This window comes from Impatiens glandulifera, chromosome 7 (assembly GCF_907164915.1).
Source record: "Impatiens glandulifera chromosome 7, dImpGla2.1, whole genome shotgun sequence".
Lineage (NCBI taxonomy): Eukaryota > Viridiplantae > Streptophyta > Magnoliopsida > Ericales > Balsaminaceae > Impatiens > Impatiens glandulifera.
In genome coordinates this window covers 9,450,755-9,465,688 of record NC_061868.1, presented here as the reverse complement: position 1 = coordinate 9,465,688, position 14,934 = coordinate 9,450,755, and the positions used below count along the sequence as shown (strand labels likewise).

General features: G+C 26.2%; 1 protein-coding gene across 1 annotated transcript; it reads left to right on the top strand.

Moving 5' to 3' along the window:
• The first annotated feature begins 1,108 nt into the window (after positions 1-1,108).
• Positions 1,109-1,836, top strand: LOC124946292 (early nodulin-like protein 1). Its single transcript, XM_047486855.1, has 2 exons — positions 1,109-1,280; positions 1,361-1,836. Exons 1-2 carry the CDS (start codon positions 1,109-1,111, stop codon positions 1,834-1,836), a joined length of 648 nt encoding a protein of 215 aa, XP_047342811.1.
• Positions 1,837-14,934: the final 13,098 nt, after the last annotated feature.

The following is a 14,934-nucleotide window of genomic DNA, read 5'->3' as shown; positions in this document are numbered from 1 at the left end:
TGTTTTGATCCTTTTACTTGAAAACTTTTTTGAACTTAAGATCCACGATTGACATATCCTCTTACAATATATTTGATTCCACTTGTCACGCGTGCTATATTTCAAGATGATGTGTATGATGCTTTAGTACACTTGTCTAGGTTCTTCCAATTGTTGTGTCAAAAATTCTTAAATCGAGATTATTTGGAAGAGTTGTAGGATGATATTGTTTTGATCCTTTGTAAATTGGAAAATATATTTTCACCTTCATTCTTTGATATAATGGTACATTTTTCTGTGCACTTGACATTTGAGACTTTGCTAGGGATCTGTCCAGTATCGATAAATGTATTCAATTGAACAATACATGGGTACCTTAAAAAAGTATATTCATAACAAATTAAAATTTTCTTGAAAGGTCAATTAATGAGAGTTACCTTTTGCACGAGAATATGAATTTATGTTCTCGATATTTAATAAATATTATCAATAAAATTTTCAAAATTTATAAAATATATATATATATATTATCTATTTTTGAATCATAATTTTGTCAACAAATATAATTATAATAACTGTCGCTTTCACTTTTTTTTACTTTGACAGATTTAAAAATTAATTATAATTCTTACCAAATAAAAAAAGTTAGTACTTTTTTACTTTGATAATTTTGAATAGTAATTTTAAATTTTAAGTAGATGCGTGTTTTTTATTCATCTTAATTAGTTGTAATTGTTAATACTTTACTATCGTTTGAATGATTAGATAATTCTAAATAACATGAATTAAACCGTTTTCTAGTGATTTTTTTTTTTGCTTTTGATTCAATTACTATCACAATTAACTAATAATAAAATGTGAATTATCTGAATTGTAATTAAGATATTAAAGTATAAGTATAAATTGAATCAAACCCAATCCCAAATAATTAAGATAAAGATAACATAAATAATTTAAAATTAATTAAACTTTATCCCAAGCAAGCAAGAAGACCTTATAAACCCTAAACTCAACGGTAACAGTCTCCAAATAATTCAGTATATAAACACCACTAATCCCTTCTTCCTTTCCACACCTTACTTCTCCATTTCTCTCTCTCTCTCTCTAAAAAAGCTTCCATTTTTCTCTAATGGCTTCACAATCATCTCTGTACGTTTTTACTGCATTTCTCGCCGCCATAATCGGCTCATCAACTGCTCACCAATTCGTCGTTGGAGGTAAATCCGGTTGGATCATAAACCCATCTGAGAATTACAATCACTGGGCTGAGAGGACTAGGTTTCAAGTCAACGACACTTTAGGTAATAAGAAATCTATGTTTTCAACACAAAAAATATGTTTTTTTTTTGTTCTTGATCGGTTTGATATTTGATTTATGTAGTTTTCAAGTATAAGAACAAAGAAGACAATGTTTTGATCGTTAACAGAAGAGATTATGATAGCTGTAACATAAACAACCCTATCGAGAAAATCGACGGCGGCCATTCCGTCTTCAAGTTTTACCGATCAGGCCCTTTCTATTTTATCAGCGGCCATAATGATAACTGTCAGAAGGGACAAAAACTAATCATCGTTGTTTTGGCCGTCAGAACCAAGTATCCGCCGCCGCCGTCATTTCCTCATCATGCTCCTGCGCCTTCCGGCGGTGAGACAACAACACCTGCTCCAGCACCGGCAGATGAGGGAGGGGATCAGACTTCATCACCGGCTCCGGCGACTCGGGGTGGGGATGATTCAAGACCGGTTCCGGCAACTATTTCAGTTCCGCCGGCACATAAATCTGCAGCAAGTGGAGTGAGCGGACGTCAATGGGTGGTGGTGATGTGGATGATTATATCGATAATTAATGTTTATTAATCTTTTTTTATTCTTAAGATATATTAATTAATTAATTATTTGTTTAGTTGATTGGGTTAATTAGTGGTGATAATCATATATATATATATATATATATATATATATATATATATATATATATATATATATATATATATATATATATTATGCTTGGATGATTAGTTTTTAATAGTATAATTTAATTAATTATTCAGTTATAGATATTAAATGTTTGTTAATGAATGTTTTTCATTTTTTTAAAAAGGTGTAATAAATGTTTGACCTTTCTTACAACTTTTTTGTTATGTTTTGGTTAGTATTTTTTTTAAATCATATTTTTTTTAAACTTTTTTTGTTGGGTTAGAAATCAAATTTATATTTGTACTAATCTATAAGAGGGTAATAGTTTCTACCTATTTATCTATCATTCATAGATAAAATTTGTTTTGTATCCTATTTACAAATTAAAAAAAAAAAAAACTGTTTTTTAATTAATCAAAAAATATTTGATTTGAGTGATACTAAGAATCTCTTAAATTAAAGGAGTAATGATAGCGGTAAAATATTGTTAGTAAGATTAAATATGATTTCAAACCAAATAATAATAATTATTTTGTTTTTATATAAAAGAAAAACATGTGTATAGAAAAAATGGTTAAAAAGAAGTGACTAACAAATATCTTTAAACGCAACTAATATATGAGTTTTAAAAAACCACTATTATGGTAAAAGTAACTTTATTCAAATTAGTATGAAACCTACGTTGTTGTACGGGAAAAATATAAACAAAATTTTTATAAAATATTTAATTTAATAAAAGAGAATATATTTATATGAAGAGAAAATATAATATATATATATATATATATATATAATTAGAGAAAAAAATAGAAAAAATAATTATTATTAATTGTTTCATAATATAAGTAAATTGTATAAAAATAAATAATAAACAAATAATATATAAATAATTGTGGAAAAATTATATAAGGAAAAATATATTTATATAAAATTAATTATGAAATATATACATGATGTGAGAAAAAAGAATGATTGATTAAAACTGAAAATAATAATAATACAATACAAACCAAAAGGCTTGATTTAATTTAAACTATTGAAAGCAAAATTAAATTTAAGTTATAACAATATTAAACAAACATTCATAAAAAAAATAAATGTATAACTCTAGTATAATTTAAGATATCCTATATTATAATAATAGTTAATAATGTATACTAATAAAAAAAACAACTTCCATAAAATGAAATTAAAAAATTGTAAAATAAAAAATAAAAACTAAATTTTTTGTCTTTTTGTTCTATCTCTTCAACAACTTTGTCTGTTGCTCCTCCCTAATAAAATTTAATTAACATATAAAACACATTTCAAAAACTTAAATAAAACATTAAAATAGATAATAAAAAAACAATTTATTTGATCACAAAAAATTGAAAAAGTACCTCTTTAACAACTTTGTTTGAAATGAATGATCCTCCCTAATAAAATTTAATTAAATATATATAAACTTTTCAAATATCTAAATAAGACATTAAAATAGATTAAAAAAACAATTTATTTGATAAAAAAATTGAAAAGGTACCTCTTTAACAATTTTGTCTGAAATTGATGCTCATCCCTTAACAAAATTTAATTTAATATATAAAACACGTTTCAAAGTTGAGCATAAAAATATCCAAAATATGTTTACCTGTTGAGTAATGAGTGATTGACTTGGATCAAACACTTTTATAATTGTAAAATTGTGTGATTTTTTCTTGAGGTTTAATCAGTAATTTTAACTTGGAACACAAGTTTTCTCGATGACATTGATGATAACGGCAATGGTAAATCTTTGTCACAACTCGGATGTAATTGTAACAAATCTGAAACAGTTAGATTAACTAACTTATTTACAACTCTATCAAAAAGCACAAATAGTGCAGCTCATGACTCGTCACCAACCTCAATCTTTAATTTATATCTAAAATAGATACAAAATAATTAATGAAAAAACAAAATAGTTATAATTAAATATATGAATATAGTTTGTTAATGATCAAAGAGACAAAAATAAACACATCGGAGTAGGATTTTTTGTAACTTTAACACATGAGTTGCAAAAAAAAACATCGCCTTCGAGCGTTACTTTTCTGCGACAATCATCACAAGAGTAGTAAAACCAACCATTGTAGTTGCATACATTATTGATTGTCGCTTCAACGGTACGTATACATTCCTGTTAACCAATAAACCAGTAAGATAACTATAAGAATATTGAAATACCAATTTTACCAACCTTGCTTTCCTCATTTGACAATAGGTTGTATAATTCCTCAATTGTGTGTCGATCTTTCATCATCTCATCTTGTAAAGACATCGAACTTTCAACAGTATCATCCAACAAACGTACTTGAGATGGATGGACAGCAAATCTACAATTAGTTGAGTAAAGGTGGCACAAAAATAATAGTCATTAAAACAACAAATATTTAAACAAAGAGTATTGTGTGAAGGTGGCACAAAATAATAGTCAACCTTTCTCGCATAGTCACCACCTCTGGAATCATTAGATTTTGAAAAACTTGTGTGGCCGTTGTTGAAGAAAGGACATGATGACCTATTGAAAGCACATAAAAATGGTTAACACAAACATATTAAGACATAAACATATTTTTTTTACAATTCATACATTGGTATAACTTGACAAGAAAGTCGGTCACAACTATTACGATAGGATCTTGGTTGTTAGATCCTTCAACAAATTTAAATTTTTCGGCTATGTTTCCCCATAAAATTAGATTAATATCTTCTCCACTATAAAATAACACATAGAAAAGGTAAAAATTAAAATATTTAATAAATTAAAATATTTAATAGAGTAAAAAAACAAAAGAACTCATTTAACTTATAGATTTATAAATGACCAACCTATCAAATTGAAGGTTTAAACCACGTTTTGCAACTGTGTTATATCCAGTTTTGCTAAAAGTTTTAGAGCCCAAACTGATAAGACGAGCTATAATAACTATAACATAAAAAAGGAAAATGTAAGTTAAAATTTAAATGAAAGACAATAGTTAATCAAAACACTACCTGTTAGTTGTGAGCAATTGTCACTTCTAGAAATAACCTCCTTGTAATCAGAAAAATTAAATTTATATCTCGGAATATTTAGAATCTCAGAAAGTAGCTAAACAAAATTTTCAAAGAGTTTGGAACTGGTTTGTACTGAGCGTTTGACTTGACAACTCGATAATTTTGAAATATGTACATGTTACCCTCCTTTAATAAGTTTTGATGTCTTGGAACAAATTGACGATCGATGCTGACGTGAATAACCGCACCCTATAAATTACATGTTAGTTTGCACTAACATACATTAATATATAACAAAATATTAAACACACTTACCTCCTTGTCTATTAATAAGAAATCAACACTTAGCAATTCATTATTTTTTTTAGTATTTATTGCATCCCACATGTACATAACTCTTGCAACTAAATGTTTGTAGTTGTCATCCGTAGTCAAATCTAGAATTCCAATCCAATGGAGGCTTGTGTGTCCATTTTCTGATATTTTGATATGAATTGACATTATAATAGTTAGTATAAAATATTAACATAAAAATAAAATTTAAAATAAAAAAAGTAAAAATAAAAAACTTTAAAAATATTTATATGTAAATATAGATTGAATAATAATAAAAAATTAAATAATATAATATATTAAATATGAGAATAAAGACAAATATTATAAAATAATGAGAAATAATAAATATAATATATTTAAAAAAATTCTTTTATGATTAAAAATAAATATCTTGTATTAGCTTTTAATAAATTTACCATCTTCTGTAAAAATAGTTATTTATTTTTATGAAAATTTAATATATTATGCAAAACATTTTTTATATAAAAACATTAAAAATATTTAAGTGAATAATTGGATTGTTATAATTAACGAAAATATATGTGAAAAAATAGTTAAAAATTAGATGTTATGAACATAACAAACACATTTATTATAAAAAAAAGTATTTATATATCATATGTTAATAATAATAATAAATTATTAATATAATATGAATATATTAAAAATGAGAATAAAGATAAATATTGAAAAATAATGGGAAATAATAAATAATTAATTGAATGTTATAATAATATTTCAAAAAAAATTATTTATTTCTTTTGTGATTAAAAATAAATATTATTAAATACATTAAACTTTATCATGTGAAATTGTTTGGAATAGAAAAAAAATCTTATACTCAAAAGATAGAGATCATATTTTTTCAACTAATAAAACAATATGTATTTAAAAAAAATTAAATATCTTTAACCTAAAAAATTATTTTTATTTTATTAAATCATAAAATATAGTCATTACTCTTACTTTGACTCAAAAGAAGGATGAATATTATATTGGATAACTTCAACTAAACTAAAGTAATTTTAAAAATATTTAGATTGAATAATAATAAAAAGATTATTAATATAATATAAATATATTAAATATGACAAATATTATAAAATAATATGAATAATAAATAAATTAATTAAACGTTATAATAAGTAATAATAATATTTAAAAAAAAAATAGAAAATAGAAAAAAAAATATTATGCTAAGAATAAAGAGATTATATGTATTTAAATTTTTTATTTTATTAATTAGTCATAAAATTTAATCAAAAGATAGGACATTGTTGCAACGGCCTAAAATGATCAAATTCCTGGAAAAAAAACAATGAACAATAGATTGGTGAAACATAACATATTACCAATTTAATTATTGAATGAAATAATGATGTTGATAGAGAAATTAATGTTAATATATTTTAATTATTACTCACTTTAACCAAGATGGAATTCAAAAGATAGAATGTTGTTATGGTTTCCTAAAATGATAAAATTTGTGAAAAAATGACAAAATATTTAAAAATTAGATGTTATGGACATAACAAACACATTTATTTTAAAAAAAGTATTTATATATCATATGTTAATAATAATAATAAATTATTAATATAATATGAATATATTAAAAATGAGAATAAAGATAAATATTGAAAAATAATGGGAAATAATAAATAATTAATTGAATGTTATAATAATATTTCAAAAAAAATTATTTATTTCTTTTGTGATTAAAAATAAATATTATTAAATACATTAAACTTTATCATGTGAAATTGTTTGGAATAAAAAAAAAATCATATACTCAAAAGATAGAGATCATCTTTTTTCAACTAATAAAACTATATGTATTTAAAAAAATTAAATATATTTAACCTAAAAAATTATTTTTATTTTATTAAATCATAAAATATAGTCATTACTCCTACTTTGACTCAAAAGAAGGATGAATATTATATTGGATAACTTCAACTAAACTAAAGTAATTTTAAAAATATTTAGATTGAATAATAATAAAAAGATTATTAATATAATATAAATATATTAAATATGACAAATATTATAAAATAATATGAATAATAAATTAATTAATTAAACGTTATAATAAGTAATAATAATATTTAAAAAAAAAAATTGGAGAATAGAAAAAAAATATTATGCTAAGAATAAAGAGATTATATGTATTTAAATTTTTTATTTTATTAATTAGTTATAAAATTTAATCAAAAGATAGGACATTGTTGCAACGGCCTAAAATGATCAAATTCCTGAAAAAAAAAAACAATGAACAATAGATTGGTGAAACATAACATATTACCAATTTAATTATTGAATGAAATAATAATGTTGATAGAGAAATTGATGTTAATATAATTTAATTATTACTCACTTTAACTAAGATGGAATTCAAAAGATATGACGTTGTTGCAGCGGCCTGAAATGATCAAATTTCTGGAAAAAAAACAATAAACAATAGATTGGTGAAACATAACATATTACCAATTTAATTATTGAATGAAATAATGATGTTGATAGAGAAAATGATGTTAATATAATTTAATTATTACTCACTTTAACCAAGATGAAATTCAAAAGATAGAATGTTGTTGTAGTTGCCTAAAATGATAAAATTCCTGAGAAAAAAAAAGCAAAACAGTGAAAGCTGCAAAAAGAGACCGAATAGGCAGAATATCACTCTTCTCTCTTAAATTGAACCTTGTTGATGTAAAATTATTTATAGGAAAACAAATATTTAAATAAAAAAGAAGATGAAAAGTTGGGTTGATTTATTATATTGATTTAATTGCAGTTACACTGTTTATGTTTTTCATAATTATTGTTTTTGTGTTAAATTTTATAATTATTATAATAGGATAACGGAAAGTTAAGTTTTATATTATAATTAATATAATATAATAACTTAAAGTTAAATTTTATAATTAGTATAATATATAATTGAAATTCTTAATTTTATTGTAAGTTTTAATGTTTTATAATTAGTATTTAATGCTAAACATGATAACTACATTTTTTTCTATTTTATAATTAATATAATGGGATAACGGAAAGTTACATTTTATAATTAATATAATATATATTTGAAATTCTTGATTTTATTGCAGGTTAAGTTTTATATTATAATTAATATAATATGATAACTGGAAGTTAAATTTTATAATTAATATAATATACAATTGAAATTATTAATTTTATTGTAGGTTTTAATATTTTGTAGTTAGTATTTAATGTTAAACATGATAATTTTTTTTCTATTTTATAATTAATATAATGGAATATCTGAAAGTTACATTTTATAATTAATATAATATATATTTGAAATTCTTGATTTTATTGCAGGTTTTAATGTTTTATAATTAGTATTTAATGCTAAACTCAATTAATATAGATAAATATTTGGTTTAATGTGTATATGTAAAATATTAAATTTTAATATATTTTAATAATAATTATAATATTAATATATATATACAAATTAAAATTAATTAATATATTTATAGCGAGGGAAAGAAAAACAATTCATAAATGATGAGAGAGAAATATGAAAAAATATCTTGTGATATGAGAATTATTTTGGAGAGAGTGTGAAGTACACCCTTAACCTTTCAAATTAAGCGTTATTAGATATATATAGATTATACTATTGAGTAATTTTTCATATTTGAACATGTTGTTAGGCTATTTTGATACAAATACATGCTTCTATAAATAGATGAAACTACATCTATAATATATATACAATATATTGAAAATAATGAAATTCATTGATAAAAATAAATGTCTCCAATTCAATTTTCATCTATACTAATTTAAATGAAAGGTTGTGCTAGTCTCTTAAGGAAATAGTTATTTCATCTAATTGAATTTAAATTATGAGCCATCTTACACATTATTTTATTTTAATAGGGTAATCAAATTGGATAATCAAATTCTTATAGAATCAATTTTAACCACAATGCATCACAAAAATTAAAAGACGCCTTTATCGAAAATATTTACACTTGTCGACGAACTAAATATTCGTTGAAAAGTTCCACCAATGTTACCAACAAATTAATTCTATTTTCGGAGGCGTTGAAATATTTGCCGACAATATTTTCTACAAAATATAATATTTATGATATAAATGTTATATTCGTCACAATTTATGTCGTAATTTTTGTTGTTACATTTCAACTGGTTTATAACATCGCAATTAATAGACCATCTTTTTTTTTAGTAAACACTCCTCATTTTCAATTTTTATACTTGAAGGAACAATCTCATTAAAGTTCTTGTTTATCTAATAAATTGCAAAATATAAGTAATCTAACATAATGTGTGTATTTGAATGATCTGTCAAACAACTTTCATGCATTATTTTGAGATTATATATTGACTAGTTTAAGTTAGTGATAGAATGCAATAATCATAAACAAATATCCAGATTGAAAGTTTAGAGTTTATTTTTTTATATGCAATATTATTGAAGACAAGAATTCAGATTCAATCCTTACACTACAAATAAACAAAAAAATAAAAATCAATTTTGTAACCAAAATGAGCTTAATGTAATATTATTGAATACAAGGATTCTGTTAGGATTGGTGCCAACAATAGAAAGAGGTCGAATATTGTTGTACTAATTTTCACTTTTAATGCGATTTTAATCATGTTAGAGATTAAAATCTGTTTCTATTCTTCGGCAAATCGTAACAAACTTTTGAACGGTTTCAAGTACGGAAATTGCTTTCTAGATTTGAAGCGGTAAATGCAAGACTGGATACAATGGTAAGGAAATAACACAGGATTTTATGAATGTTCGGAGATAAAACTCCTACGTCACCTTTTTCTGTTTCCAGAAATATTCCACTAGAAGACTTTGATTTGTATAACGTCTACACAAATCCAGTCAGAACTCAGGATTTAAACAGTTGCCTGTTCTGAACTTCTAGCTATCACACTCTGTTAAATAGAAAACGTTCTGTTCAACTTACAACACTGAATATACTCTCAGATAGTACAATAAATTAAGTCTCAGCTTGGTGTAAATGAAAAATAGAATGCACTTATGAAAGATGAGCTAGAGAGAGAGAGTAAATTGATCAAGAGTTCAGAGGATCGAGAGTTCCAGAAACTTGCTTTTTTTAAGCTTGTTGTTTTTCGCCGTTGTACTATGGAGCCTTTATATATTGACGCGTAGCAATGGTCGAAACTAATTTTTGGATACGTGAATTGACTGTGAGGCCAGATATTCAGGAATCGTGAATTGACCGAAAGTCCAGATATTTAAGGATCGTGAATTGACCGAAAGTCCAGATATTCAGGGATCGTGAATTGTTTGAGAGGATTCACCGTTGTACTTTGATGTCCTTTTATATTGAAACGTAGCAATAGTCGAATCTCATTCGTAGATACGTGTCAACATTCTAATGGTTGTATGTCATGTGGCAGTCTATTGTTAGCGCAACACAGTTGTTGACGTAACAATGTTGTTGGTTTCTTCAGACTGCTGCTGAAAGAAGGTTGTTGCTAGCACTTCTTCAGACTATTGCTGAAACAAGGCTGCTGTTAGCGCTTCTTTAGACTGCTACTGAAGCAAGGCTACTATCAGCGCTTCTTCAGACTACTGCTGAAATAAGGCTATTGTCAGCGCTTCTTCAAACTGCTAATGACGCAAACCGACTTACAACGCTTCTTCAACCCTGCTGTTGAAGCAAGTCTGGTGTCAGTGTGCTGAAGACAACTCTGTTGTTAGCAACCTTACTGTCAATGCCTCTTCAGCTTTATCTGCGCATTAAACATTTGCAGAACTTAGTTTTATTCAATTATCAACGTATCATCAAAACTACGTCGTATTATTTTAATTATCCTAAGTTCATTTTAATCAATTAAAGCGTTTTTCTTAATTCAACTTTATTAAAAATTTATTCTTTAATCTTAATTTAATTAATTTTCTCTTTTTTTCTTTTTTAACTTAATCTAACAATTTTCCTTTTTTATGATGTTAAAACTAAGTCATAAGAGGAGAGAAATTAAAGTAAATTATATATTTATATAAACATAAATACACTAAATATTAGAGTAAAGATATCCCCTTTTGATTTCTTTCGAGTCCGCTCCGAGTTGACTCACAATCACCTTCCCCTCGTCCAAGCTTTTTCCTACCTGATCTTCCCTCTCGACTACTGATTCGAATTCAATCCTTACACTAAAAAAATAATAAAAAGCAACCAATTTTGTCACTAAAATGATTTAATGCATATTTTTATAATTTATAAGTAAAATATTGGAAATTTTGTAATTTATTTATCAACACAAATGATAAAAATCTGTAAATTTGAAATTTTAGTAAAAACATTATTTAAAGAGTGAGTAATTTTTAAAATTTATTTCAGTAATATTTTTTATAAATAAAATACAAAATAATATAACTCGTTACAAAAAAAAGTCTAAATAGCAACTAATTTTTTCAACCAAAATAACAAGATTGCTAAAATTTTGTAAATGCAACTAATAAAGCAAATAAAAGTAAAATTTGAAAATATTTCAATAAATTTATCAACTAATTGTTTATGGATTATAATTTTTAAAAGTTTAATAAAATTGTTGCTAAAAAAGTGAGTAATATTTAAAAATAAATTCTATGATGTATATGTTACCACAATTTATAGGAATTAAATATGACAATAATTATAGAAACGAAAATTTTAAAAATCAATGTAATTTAAATCGCTTACAATTATCCATTTCTAAAAATTTTAATTTGGTATTAATCTAATAATTTTCGAGTTTAATTGCAATTCTATACCTAAATATGTTAAAAATCTCTTAATAATATTTAAAATTTAAATTTCAGCTTTATTTGCAATTTTTACTATTTTCAAGTTGCAAATATTATTGATGGAAGCATCTCAGCTTATTTCTAAGATGCTATGCAACTTATTTTTGTTTGTATATTTTGTAGCGTCTATAAGTAATAATTTTAGCAATTTTTATGATATTTCATAAGAATTATTAATTAATATTTTTTATTATGCAACTAAATTTGTTTTTTGTTTTACAAATAGTATAGAGTAATAGAAATAGCAATTTTAAGTGGGAAATTTAATGAAATAACCCTAAAGATCCCCTTAATTGTATATGTGGTCACCGCATAATTTTTAATGCGTTAAGGATCACTTTATTTTTACGAAAATACTCTCTTCGCGTTTCGCGAAGGAAAAATGTTTTTATATAATACTCAAAAAAAATTCATTTCGTTATTTTCTTTCTCTCTCTATTTTGCACCCTCTCTCGCGACGGCGACGGAACCCTAAACGAACACATCATACAGATCGACGAACAAAACACGTTCTAATCCATTATTGTTCATCATACGTATCGATTTATGTTCTTATTTCCATTATGTTCATCTTCAAATCCTAAACCATTATGTTGTTCTTATTGTTCATCTTGTTCATATTTAGTTTTGTTCATATTTTGTTCATTTTGTTCATATTGGTTGTTCATCTTATCGATGATGATATTTGCAGATGATGTTCTGAATCGGTTCCATTTCAGAGAAGATTCATGTGATCTCGCAAAGCAGCACGGTGGTCACACGAAGCGACACATTGGTCACGCGAAGGCCCAACGCGTTACGCAAAGCGTCACAATGGTCACGCGAAGCGGCACGGTCGTCACGTGAAGGCCCATCGCGTTACGCGAAGGGACACGATCTTCGCGCGAATTTCTATCACGCGAATCGACATGGTCGTCACGCGAAGCAGCACGATCGTCACGTAAAAAGCCATTCCTTGTTGCGAAGGGCCATCCCTTGAGCGTTTTGTTTTACCTTCTGACTCAGATTTTGCTGGAAGTTTTCTTTGTTCAATGTTCTTTGTATTTTTTATGTTCTAAGATTGCCTAGAAAGGTAATTATTTAAGGTGATTAATAATACACTTGTTTCTGTTGTATCTTTTTCACTGGTTTTAGTGGATGATTATCCAATTGTTGGATTATCTTAAATTTGGTTCTTTGTGACAACTGTTTTTTGAGAAATTTATAAGGCCTTGTTATTTCAAATAAACTTAATTGCTATAAGGTATAGATTCTTAATTCAAAAATGAGTTTATTTGAAATTAATCTCAAATCGATTGAGATTTACACCTATAGACTAAGATGAAAACATAGTAGAGAAAAGATTGATAGAGTTGAGGAGACAATGTTTGTTCATAATATTCAACATAACCCTAAACCTATCCAAATTAAAGTCCTTAATACTAAGTAAACCCTAGCAAAAGTCTCGACCATAGTTAGGAACTTAACTAATAAGGAAAGATAGACAAATAGGCCTGAATATGAGCAGATGATTTTTTTTTAATTAAATAAAACAAAGAAAATCATTCTTCATTCAACTGAAACACAATAGAAATCGAATTTTGTGTTTTACACAAATCTAAATACAACTCCTCCATAACACGTACGTCTGTCGCGTGACGATCGTGCCAATTCGCGTGACCACCATGCCATTTCGCGTAACACAATGGGCCTTCGCGTGATGACCATGACGCTTCGCGTAACGTGATGAGCTTTCGTGTGATGATTGTGCCGCTTCGCATGACCACCGTGTCGCTTTGCGTAACGCAATGGGCCTTCGTGTGACGACCGTGCCGCTTCGTGTAACGCGATGGGCCTTCGCGTGACAATTGTGTTGCTTCGCGTAATGTGTTGGGCTCTCGTGTGACCACAGTGCCGCTTCGCGTGACCATCGTGCCGCTTCACGTGACTATTGTGCCACTTTGTGTGACCATCGTGCCGCTTTGCGAGATCACACGAATCTTCCTTAAAACGTAACCAATTCAGAGCATCATCTCCAAATATCATCATCGACAAGATGAACAACCAATATGAACAAGATGAACAAAATATGAACAAAATTAAATATCACAAGATGAACAATAAGAACAACCTCATGGTTTAGGATTTGAAGATGAACATAATGAAAATAAGAACATAATCGATACATATGTTGAACAATAATGGATTAGAACGGGTTTTGGTCGTCAATCTGTATGATGTATTCGTTTAGGGTTACGTCGCCATCATGAGAGAGAGAGTGTGGAGTAGAGAGAGAAGAGAGAGAAAGAAAATAACGAAATGAAAAATATTGAGTATTTATATAAAAACATTTTCCCTTCACGAAACGTGAAAGCCCATCGCGTTTCGCGATGAAGATATTTTCGTCAAAAAAAATAAAGTGGTCATCAGCGCATTAAAAATTATGTGGTGACCACATATGCAATTAAGGGGATCCTTAGTGTCATTTCGTCAAATTTCCCTTTTAAACTAGATAAATTAAGTCAATTATGTGGTGGGCACAATTCTTTTCATTGTAAATAATAAAATAATTGTGAAATTAGTTCCAACAACATTCAATTGAGTTTTACCTCTTTCCCAACTACCAATAACCAACATGTACTATGTTATTAATAACAAAACTACTTCTTTTTCTTTAGATTTACACTTCCACCTTTTCTTTTACTCTAACCTCTTGTATGCAAAACACACTACATCTCTTCAAACAGTATTTCCAAATGAGCAGAGCATATCAAGTAAATAGATCTATTCTTAACCTGGTATCATATATATATATATATATAGTTTGATATTTATATATGATTATATCCACATACAAATTAAATCTATTTATATAT